We start from the raw sequence: 15,367 nt of genomic DNA on the forward strand, positions 1-15,367 counted from the left end.
TATCAAAAAGACATAGCTTGTAAGTTTGGTAGAAATACAATTTGATGAATATGGCTACAAACATGGTTATATAAACACTGAAATAATTTTTATGATCCGAATGTAACTGTCAGAAAGACTAATAAGAATAATTATCCTTAAACTGAGTTATCTGAAAGATATTTAAAAAATTTAAACAAAAGGTCATCATGACATTTTTGAATTTTTGAGATGAGGATAGGTTATTCATATTATTTGGATTCATCGGACTACTGTTCTCATCTTGGGTGTGATTTTTACAACGTTTCGGTCGATATAACCCCCGACCTTCTTTAGGTGTATCTTGTCGAACTCGGGAATGTTTCTGTCAAACTCGAGAATTTGGACGGAATTTCGAGCAGAACCCTTTATTTACTTCATAGGGATAGCATGCTCTTGTTCCGTCAGCCATGATTGGATAAAGGTTTTAAGTAATTCGCAATTGTACTTTTTGATCGCCCATCCTCAGTGTGGTGGTAGCTCACCCTCATGGCTGATGGAACAAGAGCAAGCTACCCCCTGATATAAATAAAGGGTACGACTCGAAATTCCGTCCAAATTCCCGAGTTTGAAAGAAACATTCCCGAGTTTGACAAAATACACTGAAGAAAGTCGGAGGTTACATCGGCCGAAACGTTGTGAAAATCACACTCAAGATGAGAACAGTCGTCCGATGAATCCAAATAATACAAAAAGTCGTGTGAATGAGAATACAAACATTATTTACGTTTTTTGGCCTGAAAAAAAGAAACTGTTAGAGTAGAAAATGGATAGATGGGATTTTGCTGCTAGAGTTTTCTTTTTTCCAGATTAGTTGCCCCTGTTATGCTTTAAAAGTATTTAAAAACAAATCTCAACAAAAGATTATCATCGATGTGATGTGCATACGAACATCAGTTGCGGTTTTGGGGCTGCATGGCAACATTAAGAGTTTAAACTTATGTTGCATTTATTTCTGTTTTTCAGGAAACGGAAGATTTGCTGAAAAAACAAGAATGGTACCAGAAGAATCAGGTATCAATGCAGGAACAGGATGAAGACGAATACATCAAATATGTTGACGAATCATTGTTTAGAATTGGCGTCGTGGAAAGGCAACTGAACAGGTAAGACAATTGGTTTTGTACTACTGAAAATTCTTGTACCTTTGTTTTTAATGAGATTTAAACAAAATTAGTGGAATTCTCCAAATTTAAGGACATTTTAATTGTTTTAAGATATTTTAATGGAGTACGACATCCATAAAATTAAAACTTCTCTTAACTAATAACTAGGCTGCATAGTCTATTTTCAAAGTAATATGCAGACCATAATGATGAAAACAACTGAAACCGTAAGAAAAACCCTCAAGTGCGAAAACCAACCTACATAAACTGCACACACTAACTAGCCACATCGAACCTGCAACAAAAGTAAAAAAAAAAAAAAAAAAATGGAAGGATCAACACATGAAACCAAGGGAATTGAAACTGTTAGAAATCTTATAAATTGTACCTCCCTCCCCCCAAAAAAACATCAAAATGGTTGGACGATGAAAAACTGAAGAGAGAGAAAAATAGATAACAGATCTCCACTGGATGAGTGCGAAGAGTACTAGGAGCTTGGAGAGGCTTGCTGCAATTCAAATCCAATGAAGACCAATTATTATTGCCAGCAAGGTGATGCCGATGTAAAAAAAAAAAAAAAAATATATATATATATGCGTCAGCGGCTCTGTTACACTGTTGATTTTATAAAACTATTTATAATATAATCATAACACGATCAGCCAGTCACTGAACCAACGCACATGTTAAACTAAATGTCTTAGTAACGGTCCCATGATGATGTGAAGATGGGCCAGTCATTAGGGTTTGAGTATCAAGAAGAAAAGCTCACCTGAGATGTTGACTGTAAGTATGCGGCTTCTCCATTCTCTCAAGATCACTTTGGTGGCATTTTCTTCCTTCGTCTTCAGGACCGCCTCATCCGACTTAAAACATTTATGGCAAACACAAAAAACGACACGCGACAAAATTGTAATATCTATATATATAAAAATGTAACTCTTGGTTCGTTCGCAATTAATAGTCTAAAGAACCATTGGACGGATGGCTTCCACGTTTTGGTATAGTATGTTTACTATACCCATGTGTGTTTTTATATATTTCTTTTTAATTATAACATTATACTTAATTTTCCTATAATAAATAAGTGGTTTTCTTTGTGCCGATAGGCCATTTTTTTTTTATTTAGGGACAATTATTTATTACCGCTTCCCGTCACGTGACCAGTGTTTCCAATTTAGCGGTTTTCCTGCAAGATCTGAAGATTTCGTTTGCAATCTAGTGGGAAATTCTAGAAAATCTGGAAATATTTGGCACCCACACACTCGCAATTTTAGATTAAAAAATAAAGAAAAGCGCTTGAAAATACTTTAAAACATAAAATAAACTCATTCATGTAAGTAAAAAAAAAAAGTAGCATTTATTGCCTTTGGTAACAATTATTTATTGATTATTTGTTTTGTTTTTCACCTTTTTTTTCGGCTAATCATTCTTAAATCTCGCTATAAAATCGATTTTTCCAAGTACATTTTAGGTGAGGAGTGCATTCCAACCTCCGAAGTTTAGTTTAAAATACGATCTAAGCAACCCTGCTTAATTTAGAAGTATTTAGTCGGAAATTGTAAAAAGAAAGAAGAACAGCAAAAAAAAAAAAAAATAAAATTATATCAATACAGTAGAATTTAATTATCTACCAACCTAAATACTTTTAATATGCTAAAACAAAGTTTTTTGTTTTTTATTTTTCTAATTTCAAAATATGTTGCACCATTATTGTGATGTTTGATTTGCAGTATATATCAATTTAACTTTTATTATAAAAAAATTGAGTTTATAATTATTTGTTTCTTGCAAAAAAAACCTCTCTGAAAAAAAATTGAGTTATAATTATTTGTTTCTTGCAAAAAAACCTCTCTGAAAAAACAGGTGAATTAACTACACGTGGTTGCTTTCCTATCAAATATTCATCGAAAAATGGTAGGTACAGACAACATGAATGCCGACGCTCAAAGTGTATAAACATTTTGACCCTTCCCTTTACTTAAAAATTCACCAAAAATCAGGAAATTAACAAATTTTAATGAAAATTTCAGTATTTATCAAATAATGATCGCAGAATATAATGAACTAATTATTTTTACTTAACTCTTAGTGAAAATGTTTTATTTTGTTTAAACAAAAAATACCTTTACTAAAGTTATGGTTTTCAGTAGTAAATAAAAAACGCAAGAATTTATTTTTGCTTTTTTTATATAAATAAAGCATCGTAATTGTAACAATAAAAATAATTTTTACAGGAACATTACGAAAAAGCCCCTAAAGTCCGTATTAATAGATTCGATATAACTCAAAGAAAAATGAATTTCTCGCATACTATTCAGGAAATTAAAGATTCAATTAGATTCCATTTCAGTCACCTAAATTATTTAGGGTGAAATGAGTTTAGGAATTTATAGCTTAACCTAAATATTTTTTTATTTTTTGCTTAAAAAATAGCATTAATACAGTAAGTTAGGTAAAATTTGCATAGAATGCTCTGCTTTACCGTTGTTGTAAAAATGGAACGTAAATTTGAATTTCGTTCCCTTTTAAATTCGGTACATTTTTACATTACATCCAACTCATCGTGCACATTCGACACGTCAACTTTTATAGCTTTTCGGGTATGCTTGACAAGGTTAGGGGTGTCTATTCTGAAAGCCGTTCTTAACATGGCTAGATTGGAGTGTTCATTGTAAACGTACCCGACAACCTATAAATGTCAACATTTTCAATGTGAATGGTAAGCAGACTTATGTAAAAAAATAACAAAAAGATATACCAAACTGACTTTTTCGTTTAAAAAATGGAATTATTTCCCTTTCGTTATTAACTTAAAATTTTTTTTTTTTTGTGTTTTATATACATAAAGTACAAGTGTTGACTATTACTGTTTTGATTATATTCGTTTGGGGGGGCACAATTAAAAAATTAAGAAAGATTAAAATGGAGCGAAATTTAAGTTTCCGTTCCATTTTTACAACAACCGTAAAACAGCGCATACTCAGCAAGTTTTATCATAATTTATAAGCATAATGTTGAAACACTAAATCAACATTTAAAAAATTTATTTTGCATAATTAATGATGGAAGTATTTTTCTGTTTATTTTCTGAACATCTGTTAAACAAAAATAATTTGTACATTCTCTTGAAAAAAAGAATCAAACTTTTCTCTACTGTCACCTACCTATTTACAGTGTTCATGTAAAGCATTCATCTGTTCTTTTTATAATAAAAATTCCGTTTTCAAGGAGAAACGTTTACTGCCAAATTTCTTTAAAAAAATGTGCAAGTTTTCCTGAAAAAAAAAACCTTTCACCTAACAATTTATGGTAAAAAATTAATCTTTTTTTTGGGGAAAAATAACAACTTTTATTGATTAAAAAATTGCAAAAAATAATAAAAGTAAATAAACGAACAAAATGCAATTTTTCTTGAGGAATGTGTTCTATTTTAACAAACTGAGCCACAGCAACGCGTGACCGGGTACAGCTAGTATATTATATAATCTTAATTATTTACTTTACAAAAATATACATTACAATACATTATACAAATTATAATTAATTTTTACAATTAAAACTAGACAATAGGCTCTTCAAAACTAACTAACCTACCTTAACTAATGTTGAGGGAAAGGGTGCCCCTCTCGTTTACGGAGAGACAGAAATATACGTGTTCACCTCAAAAGAGGTCGATAAGGGGAAGGGAATTATGGGGCTGCATTTCTGTGTATTCCTCCGCCTACCGCCAAATAACCACCTGACCAAGTAGGGGGAGGGTACCTAAGCAACTAGCACAACCATAGCACTCAGATAAAGTGCCACATAATGATTTGAATTAAACTTAAAAATGCCAAAATCTAAACTCATGGTTCATTTCTGTTCTAAATAGAAATATTCAATGCGCCCCTGTCTTACTAGAGAACTTACTGTTGATTTTATATGTCGGCACTTTTGCTTGTGCGCTGATAAAACTTCTCAAGCGCACTTATAGTGTAAGGCTTTGTATGGGTGTTAATTTTAGTCCTAATCAGACTGTTCCTTCTTTAATCAGACTTCTCCGATTATCGATTTTTGATACTTATCGAAGGCATTCCGATACGAAAATTATCCAACAACACTCATAGACGCATAAAGTACATTTGTGTGAAATTTCAAAAGAATCGGCCCAGACGCTTTGGAGTCCATAGGAAACTCTCTCTCTCTCTCACACACACACACACACACACACACACACACACACACACACACACACACACACACACACACTGACGAAGTGGCTTTTATATGTAAAAAATACAGATGTTTCGAATTTGCTAGAAAGTCTTCTTTATTCCTACGATTGTTTCCGCTCATTTCAAAACACATTTTTTAAATAATAAATTCAAAATGTTTTTCCTTGGTGAATTTGTATCACCAATCAAGTAACGCCTTACAAAAAAGAACCGTTTATATCCAAAATTGTTCTCATCCTTTAACCTATTTTTCAAATTAAACAATAAGACAAACCTAATTACATTTTTATGCAGATAAATAATAAAAACTAATATTAAAAGAAGAAAAATGATGTTACCTTTATAAATCTATCTTCTATATACCTATAAAGTTGAGTTTTTGCTCGCTCTGTCACTGATATTAAAAGCCTACTTTTTTATTTAAAAATTATTAAAACGAACTTCTTAATATACTCAGTCCTGTATATGCAAGCAACTACATGAAACTTAGCAAATTTTAATATTCCTTTAAAAAACGAACGTTCATTAATTAATTATTCAGTTTTATGTTTCTTATTAGATGGTTGGTTTTATATAACTATTTTGCGGATTTCTATTTATGTATAGTTTCTACATTCTGCATAATTGCGTACAATTTAGGATGAAAACGTTTTAGCACATGGAAATCTCTCTCTCTCTCTCTCTCTCTCTCTCTCTCTATATATATATATATAAATAAAATAAATTTTTTTAACATGTTTTATTAACTGTTTGCTCATATATATATATATATATATATATATATATACTAGCTGTATCCTGCCACGCGTTGCTGTGGCTCAAATTGGCGCAATGGAAAAAGTTCCAAAATGAGAAAAAGCATGTTTCTTATAGTTTTAATTTTCCATTTTGCATGGGTACAGTTTTTGTTGTTCCATTTTCTTAGCTAATATATAGATTTTCCGGTTTGGTGACTCTTGAATACGTAATATAAATTGTCCATGTGAAAAAACAGTCAGTGTGTAACTGTAAGGCCCACAATTGTAAAGATTGTTCTCTGTGCTTTGTTGATGGTTATTGCAAATGACAATAAAATTGGAAAATTCAATTTCCTAAAGTGTAATGATGTATCCGGTGGAATCATAGGAATGCATGGAATGAAGATATATTCATCTGTGAAAAGTCCTGTTAAGATTGTTGTTTCTATGATATTGTTTGTTAATTTTTTTTACCGCAAGCTATGTGCCATTGCAAAACTTGGATTGGTTTATATTTCACAACATGATAATTAGTACACCAAATTTCAGTTGCGATACATGCGGTGACATCCCTGGCAAATATAGCTGTTGGATAATTAACCACTTTATCTGCTTTCACAACAGTGTCGATGGATTTGTATTTGACTACCTCACTTGGAATTTTACATTGAATAATAGCGTTAAGTTCATGGGCATCTTTGTATTGACCTGCAAGAATAGCTCATTCACTCAGTCAAATGGAATTCTTATAATTTGAATATCTGCAAAAACCTTTTAAACTCTTCTTTTGATGAAATAAAATTACAGAAATTACAGAAGTTAAAAGTCAAAGAATTTTGCCCTTAACTCTGATCAGCTGGCACATTTTTGTACCCAATTTCCCACAAGTGATGCAAAAGTTTTTGTGCGGATCGAACAGTCGGCAACTTGGCATGCATATTTTGAGTTAAGTTTAATGTCTTCACATGGAACAAAAAGTAGAGTATTTGAGGCAAGCATGTATTTCATCTGCTGGTGTTGATTGAAGAATAACAGGTAACATTTGTCTGAAATCTCCTGCAAGCAATATTACTGCATTCCCAAATGGTCTGACATTGCCATGCAAATCTTGCAAGGATCGACCAAGAGCCTCAAGTGATTTTTTGCGTACCATTGTGCATTCATTCTAAACAATAAGTTTGCATTTCTGCAATATTTTTCCCCATATTGGATGTTTTGGAGATGTCGAACATGAGATTTTTGAAAAATTGAATGTTTTAAAGTAGAATAAATAATTCTTCTACTTGGCAGCAAGGTCGCAGGTATTCCTCATGCAGCAAGGGCTAAGGCTATGTCATTTTGTTACCAAATGGCTGCCAAAATCAATTTAATTAGAAAGGTTTTACCAGTTACTTCTGGTGCTGTTCAAGGTAGCAGTAATTTCCAAATAACTTCTATTCTCACAGTCAGTAAATTAGGTGACTAAAATAGGATTTATCCATGTTTTGACAATGCCTTATTCACTGTAATTAATTTAGGAGACTAAAATAGGATGAGGGATCTGAGATGGACAGATAGAGAGGAAGATATATAGATAGGAAAGAGAAAGTGAGAGGAAAATAGAGAAAGAGAAGGAGATAGATAAAGGGATTGATAGATAAACAGAGAGAGGGGGAGAGTTAGAAACAGAGAGGGATGAGACAGAGGAAAGGAGAGAGATAGAGGGAGTTAGAGAGAGAGAGAGAGAGAGAGAGAGAGAGAGAGAGAGAGAAAGGGGCTCAAATAGAGATGGAGAGGGTGATATATAGAGAAAGATAGATTGAGAGAGGGAAAGGGAGAGATGGATAGAGAGAGATATTAAGAGAAGAAGAGAGAGGGGAGAGAAACAGAAGGTGAACTACACTTCACCGTTTGTTTCCTCGTCCAGTAGAGAAGAAATCTGTCGAGACTGAGGCAATTTTAATGTTTTGTTATTATCCAGAGTACCCTTTTTTTTTTGGGGGGGGGCTAGATTTTCCTCACATTAGAAACCGACCGGGTTATCTGTACTTTCACTTAACTAATAAAAGAAAAACATAATGTAAAATTTGAATTTAACATGAAAATACTATTTTAAAAAATAGCACGATAACATAAGTGCATAAGTGCCACTTTAGGTACTCCTTGGGCGTTGAGTTCCATGGCGACCGGCATAATTATTTAATGGTCACTCCCTTAGCCCCCCCCCCCTAGTCAAGGCTAATGCATGCGAACGTAACATTTTTCTATTTACTGACGTTGGCTTAGTAACTAAAAGATTTATTGATAATTTCGTAACCCTTAAACGCGCGCCGGAAGATTTAAATTGGTTCATTATTGTTGTAATGAAAAAAAAAGTTTTATTCAACACAAAACCAAAAACACATATTTATGATAAATGATTTATTATTCTATTCATTGAAATTTACTAATTTTTAAATAAAAAAAGTAAAAAAAAAAAAAGTTGATAAAAAATAGTTGCTTATGTGCACATAAAAAACTTTTTTTTTTTAATATTTTAATTTTAATAATTCGCGAGGTAAATTTATTTTAATAACATAAAGACATACCTCGACTCTAAAAATGGGTTGTCTGAAAATTTCAAATAAATTGGTAACGTAGAAATATGGTTTTATTCGTTTAGAACGAACCAACTTTACATTTATATATATATATATATATATATATATATATATATATATATATATATATATATATTACCGTTTTATCTGCTTACTTACACATGTTTCATTTACCGAATAATTGTTATAATGAGGAAAAAAGAATATTAGAAAAAGCACACACAAAACCAAAACAAAGAACCCAGTCTTTTTTATTTTTATTTTTTTAAAATTTGATTGCAACTGCTGGTGTCTAATTGAAGTTCTTTGATTGTTGTTTTTTTGTGCTTTTTCTAATATTCTTTATTCCTCACAATAATAAATATTATTTCTGTGAAGTCTGAAGAAATTGTCGGATCGTTAATACGATTCGCTAATCGAAGCATGTGTAACAAAGCAGATAAAACGGTAATATATATATATATATATATATATATATATATATATATATATATATATATATATATATATATATATATATATATATATATAAAAGTGACTAAGTGACCTTGTCGGTGTGTGTGTTCGAGAATTCTACCAGACGGACTGTTTCGCTGTACCAAAAATCTTCAGTGCAGCCACACACACACACACACACACACACACACACACACACACACACACACACACACACACACACACACACACACACACACACACACACACAGGGCTCACTTTTTTATATTAATATACATATATATGTGCGTATATATATATATATATATATGTATATATATATATATATACATGCGCGTATGTGCATAGTCGTTGCTTTTTATTATAGAGGGGAATTTTTGCAGTAAATAAGTATGCATATGTTTTAAGCTATATACCATAGTTCTATGTAAAAGGTATTATTTAACATAACATGTACATAACTTTGTTTCATTTTCAAACCAAGCATTTATATTGTCTTTACACGTTCTTATGTCTTCTCACCCTTCGCCTTTGTTCGGTTCACAATAAAACGTTGAAGTAAAAATAAAACGAAACACAAAAAAAAAAAAACGTATCAGTGCATGGTCTGGGGAACTATGTTACTGCACGGCTTATTTCGTTTTTAATACTCACATTCATATGAACATGATTTTCACCGGCAAAAGAAATCTCTTTATTGTCAACTAATAAAAAAAGTAAATAAATAAGTAAAACAAATAAATTAAAAAAAAAACGACAAAAAAAAATAGAACTGAGAAAATGTGATATAAAAACAAAATGGCCGACAAGATTTGCTGGAAGATATTCTGAAAGCCGATTCCCATCTAATCTAATTTTATTTGTCCTTCTTATAGATGTGATCGCAATGTCTATCTTGTCTTTTCCTTCGGCCATTCTTATTTTGGTGTACTACCACCACCACCACCATCATAATAATCATCATCATCATGACCTCTTTTACGAGTTTCTCCTTTCTATTGTCTATAGTTTTTATCGTCATATACTTGATACTTTTCCGCTCTTTTAACCAAATATAGTTTTCATCTATCTATTTTTAGGATATTTTGAAATGTTCAAGTGAATAGTCCACGTTGATAGGTTGTAAAATGGAAGGATTTGTGTTTGCTTTTAATAGTACCTTAATACCTTTAATACCTTTAATACTTTTAATACTTTTAATCGCTAGAATATTTTAACAACTGCTCGACTACAGTTTGCTGCACCAGAAAAGGCAAGAACTTCACCATGATTAGCAGACATTTCATTACTCTTTTTCAACCCAAACAAAGCAAATTGCCACTTGAAACGTAAAAGGCTAATATTTGGGATCATGTCTATCGGGAAAGTGTGGAAAGTTGAACTGAGATATGTCTGTTCTTCAAGTTAGTTTTCTTAAAAACATAAATGAAACATTTAACACCCGTGATTCATCGCATATATGGCGTATTATCAAGGTCTCATGTATGATATAAAAAAACTGGAATCTTAGGCAGATATCAATCATACCAATTATTATAGGTGGTAGAGAGCTTACTTAATATTCCTGGTTAAACAAGCGCAAAAGAGATCCAGACAATTGCACTTAAGGGAACAACGAAGATACTAAAAAGAGCTCTCGGTTGATTTCAATAAAAAGCAGGGCAATGTTGGCAGCTGGTTTGGCTGCCCCATACCCAGCGTTAAAATCTTCAAAGGAAGAAAATAAAAAAAGCGTAATTTAGTTTCCACAAACTATATGCATTAAATTAGGCTGTATTTCAGCAATAACTAGTCGAATGTTGTCTTCTAAGATTGTGACTCGTTTATAAGCATAGATATGTGACTTTACATACCCCCCCCCCAACATGATTTAATGGAGTTAAATCGCACGAATAAGGTGGTCAGTTGACAGATCCATTTCATGAAATTATTCATTGATCAAATGTTTCTCTCATGTTATTCTCTCGGATATTATTTTCTTCATGGTGAATTGTGAAAATAAACTGAACTCAAAATAACCGATCGTTGCCAAATCTGCAACTAAAGAAAGTAGTTGCTAATTCAAAGTTCGTCGTCTCTAAAACTACACCCTATATATTTCTTTGGTCTGGCATATTTAAGTTTGAAATTGTATTATGTTTTTTTTTTTGTTTTTTTTTGCCCTTAAGTTTCTTTTTTTTTTTTTTAGTTTATGTTTAGAATAATTTGATGATTCTTAGGTATTTCTTCTCTTCGTCGTGGTCTTCGTTGTCGTGGTCGTCGTCGCCGCCGCCGCCGCCGCCACCACCATGTCTCACAAAATAGGACACACACACATCTGTTACTGCTCTGTTCATTGCCAGATGCTTTGCTTCATCCCATATAGTAACCACTTGTATCAGATCTCTCTCTACCTCTCACTCTTTCTCTCTCTCTCTCTCTCTCTCTCTCTCTCTCTCTCTCTCTATATATATATATATATATATATATATATCTTCTGCGCTCTTTAAGTGTGTATCTGTCTGTCTCTCAATTTCTTTCTTTCTTTCTCTCTTTCTTTCTCTCTTTCTTTACTCTCTCCACTATCTTCCACTATAACATGAATCATCTTTCACATCGTCTTCGGTCTAAGGCATACAAGTTCAACACTTGCCTTGCAATTGTGTTGTTATCCATTTTTGCCATATTAGCAGAACCATATGAATCTGACTCTAACCCTGACCTTCTTGGTCGATGTTTCTAACTGTGATCTTGTCCATATCGTGTGATTCCAGAACTTGACAAATGCCTAGTTGATAAATACATTGTAGGGCACAAAGCTATATAGAGTGGATGTACCGTAAAAAAACAAAACAAACAAACAAACAAACAAACAAACAAACAACAACAACAACAACAACAACAACAACAACAACAACAACATACCAATTCCAATCGAGGCATTTTATAGTCTGCCTGAGATTCTTTTATAGTCTGCTTGAGATTTTATAGATTTAATAAATATCGCAATCTGTTATTGAATTGTTATTTTGTTTTAATGCTAGTTTGAGTTGGTTTAGTTGTTTTGCTTTACGGCATATATACCCTTTTTGGGTTATTTAATGCCGTAGTAGTTTTGGTGAAGGATTTTATGCTTCAAGTTCTTTGTATCTTCAAATATTTATTCATGCTATTTTGTTTAATCGTTTTGTAGAAGAAAACGATTGTTTTTGTTTTTGACTTTGCAGAACATGATTGTGTTTTGCAAAGGAGAATTAGGAAACAATAACATCATTATTTGGTGCATTTTAGGCTAGGAAGCCAATTTAACAGTAGTATTTATTTATTTAGTAAAACAAGTGTATTTTTCGTTCATCCTCTAGTATATCATCCATTCATTTAGATATTTTATTTCATTCTATCCAGTGAGGGTTGAGGACATGCGTTGCATGGAGAGAAAGGATATGAGATGCTATGATGGATGTGTAGTGTGAGTCTTTACACAGGTTTAGTTCTGACGACCCCAGAGGAATATTAAAGCTGGACAACATAGAGGGACGTGTGTAGAACAGGAAACTTCGATGGTGTGGCCACATTTAAAGAATGGATGAGATTTTTTTGGGTTAGTAGATGCAGAACAGTTGAGGTGGCAGGTTCAGTTCACAGAGGAAGGCCAAGGTAAACATTGGATGAAATAATAACAATGGATTTGAGGGAAAGACATGAATAAAAACCTGACCAGATACAAACCTAGCACAGAAAAAGGACGTTAAACTGCAAACGATGATGATGATGATGATGAAGGGAGTTTATTATTGGTCCTCTGACAATTCTCCCTTGTTCGTTCGTCCGTTTGTCTGTCCACACTTTTCTCAATAACTACGCCTTGGAATCTTTTGAAATTTTGCACAAACATTAAACATGATATGAGTGAAAAAGTAACAAAACAGATTTCTCGGGAAAACTCCGGTTGCCCCCTAGGGGTGTCTTTCGGGTTAAAATAACTAAAACTTACACTTTTGTGCTTATTAAATAAAATTGATGCCTTGGATTTGTATAAAACTTTCTAAAAAGTCGTAACTAACTGATTTCTATATAATTTTGTTTGTCTATACTTCACGATAACTCTGGGAGTGTGCTCCAGGGGCTCTTTTAGGGCTAATAAAAACATTCGATTTTTTTGGGATATTTTACCATATTTGTCCAAAATTTTCTGTGTATGTCTATTTAACAGTTTTGCATGGTGCTCAACTCAAATTTACTTGGGACTTTTGGGGCTCAATTGGGGGGTGGGCAAATGATGGACTTAGTAATTTCTTGTTTCGCATAGTGCAGAATTCAAATTTACATATTTTAGGGCTTGAAACTGTACCGTTTGTTCATTGTTCGTTTGACTCACTTGGTGACTTTCCGGGCTAAATTGGGGGGGGGCATGCTGAACTTAGTCATTTTTTTATGCCTCATTCACTGTGCATCACGATGGACCACGCATACTTCCCATTGAGGCAGTCATTTCTTAAAATTATCAGCTTCTTAATTGTTCTTACAACAACGGCAACAACAAAAAAGAACTGAACTCCATATTTATAGGAGGAATATAAGGAGATTTATTATCGCTTACAAATAATACACTGAATTACGCAATGCATGTCAAAATTCATAATTCTTGGAGATATGAAAAAATACACTTATCAAGATAATAAACAGAACTTGTACAGACAAAATCGAAGCAGTGAACAAACGAATGTTGTCGGTTTTGGTCTCTATTTTTGATATGTGACGTCAGTGAAAATTCTAATAGATAAACTTATAACTATTACAAGGGAGATAACTCATAGATGACGCGGTCGAAATTCGAAGATTAATTAAATAATGTAAAAAAAAACATAGACAATGAAGTTGTAAGCGAGTGGCGTAGTTTGCTTGAAGCAGTGTTTGTAATATATATAGTGAGAGAATTTATTAGAAGGCTCTAATAAAGTGAAAATTTACCAAGTTATAAGAAAGAAAACTAAAAAATAAGGCGATTCTTATCTTTTTTCTTTATAAAAATTTGGTTTTGTTTAAAATAAATCTTACTTCATTCCAATTTTCACCTTTGATCACAGTCTTCAATAACGCTGGGATTTCACAATATTTCGGGAATATTACCCCTTTATCAAGTCTTTCAATTTGTGTATTTCAGGGCCATGTGTTGAAATTGTGTTATTAATTTTTAATTTTTTTTAACACTATTATTTATATTTATTAAAACCTATTTGTGTTAATTAATATTTATTAAAACATATTTGTGTTAATTAATATTTATTAAAACATTTGTGTTAATTAAACATGGAATTTCCTAATGTAATATTACGATGCCATGCATAACATCTTTCAACTTCAAACACGATTTTCTTGCTTTCTCTCTTCAGGCAAAAGGAGTTGGCCACAAGAACATACAAAGCGACTGAGCGGAAATTGCGCAATGACCCGCGCTTAAGCGAGCTGTTCAACTGAGAATATGCAAATCTATGCAAATGAGTGTTCGGCTGTTTAGATGAAACTGTATTGAACAAAACAATAAAATAAAATAAAAATAAAATAAAATAAGATAAAACTAAAAAGAAATCAGTGGTTTTGTTTTTTCAATGGTAAACACTTTTTTCATTATATACAGATTTTACTTAAAACTCACAGGATTCGTTAAATTCATTCTAATTACATCTCATCAAAGACTTCTTAAATAAGCACTCACAATAAACTCCAACAATTAAACAATGCAAGTGCTCGACAAACACAACGTTTAACATAACATCAAAATTAAAAAAAAACAAAAAACAAAAAACAAACAAACATTCATTCCATTTGATAAAAGCCACATATTTTGATTTTTAACATCTTTGTTTGAAAAGCAAAAAGAATAAAAATCATTCACTTCACATTATAGACGTACTATGTATTTTCAAATTTTGACTTATTATGTTTTTCTTCAAAATTAGTTATCCTGGGAAAGTCTTTGAATAAAGACGAAAGATCAGTGTACATATAAAAACCCACTACACCGATTACAACCAAACCTGGCATGATGATAGTCCTCCACCAAGGGATGGTGCACACCATTTTTCAAGATTAAGGTCAAGGGTCAGGGTTATAGCCTATGCATATATACTCTCCTACAGCCCACACCATTTGGACCGATCATAACCAAACCTGTCATGTTGACGGTCTTCGACCTACGAATCGTGCACATTAATTTTCTAAGATCAAATTTTAAGGTCGGGACTTTGTTAATATATATATATATATATATATAT

The 15,367-nt window shown here is 32.3% G+C and overlaps 1 protein-coding gene across 2 annotated transcripts in view; it reads left to right on the plus strand.

Moving 5' to 3' along the window:
* The window catches only part of LOC145256436 (dynein regulatory complex subunit 7-like), a 284,758-nt gene extending 270,077 nt beyond the window's left edge, over positions 1–14,681 (plus strand). For both annotated transcript variants that reach the window (XM_080115340.1, XM_080115341.1), the window contains exons 16-17: positions 985–1,124; positions 14,486–14,681. In XM_080115340.1, coding sequence (XP_079971466.1) covers positions 985–1,124; positions 14,486–14,570 — 225 coding nt within the window. In that variant the 3' untranslated portion in view covers positions 14,571–14,681. The remainder of the gene's footprint in view (positions 1–984; positions 1,125–14,485) is intronic.
* Positions 14,682–15,367: the final 686 nt, after the last annotated feature.

This window comes from Euprymna scolopes, chromosome 32 (assembly GCF_053919585.1).
Source record: "Euprymna scolopes isolate OS-2025 chromosome 32, ASM5391958v1, whole genome shotgun sequence".
NCBI lineage: Eukaryota > Metazoa > Mollusca > Cephalopoda > Sepiida > Sepiolidae > Euprymna > Euprymna scolopes.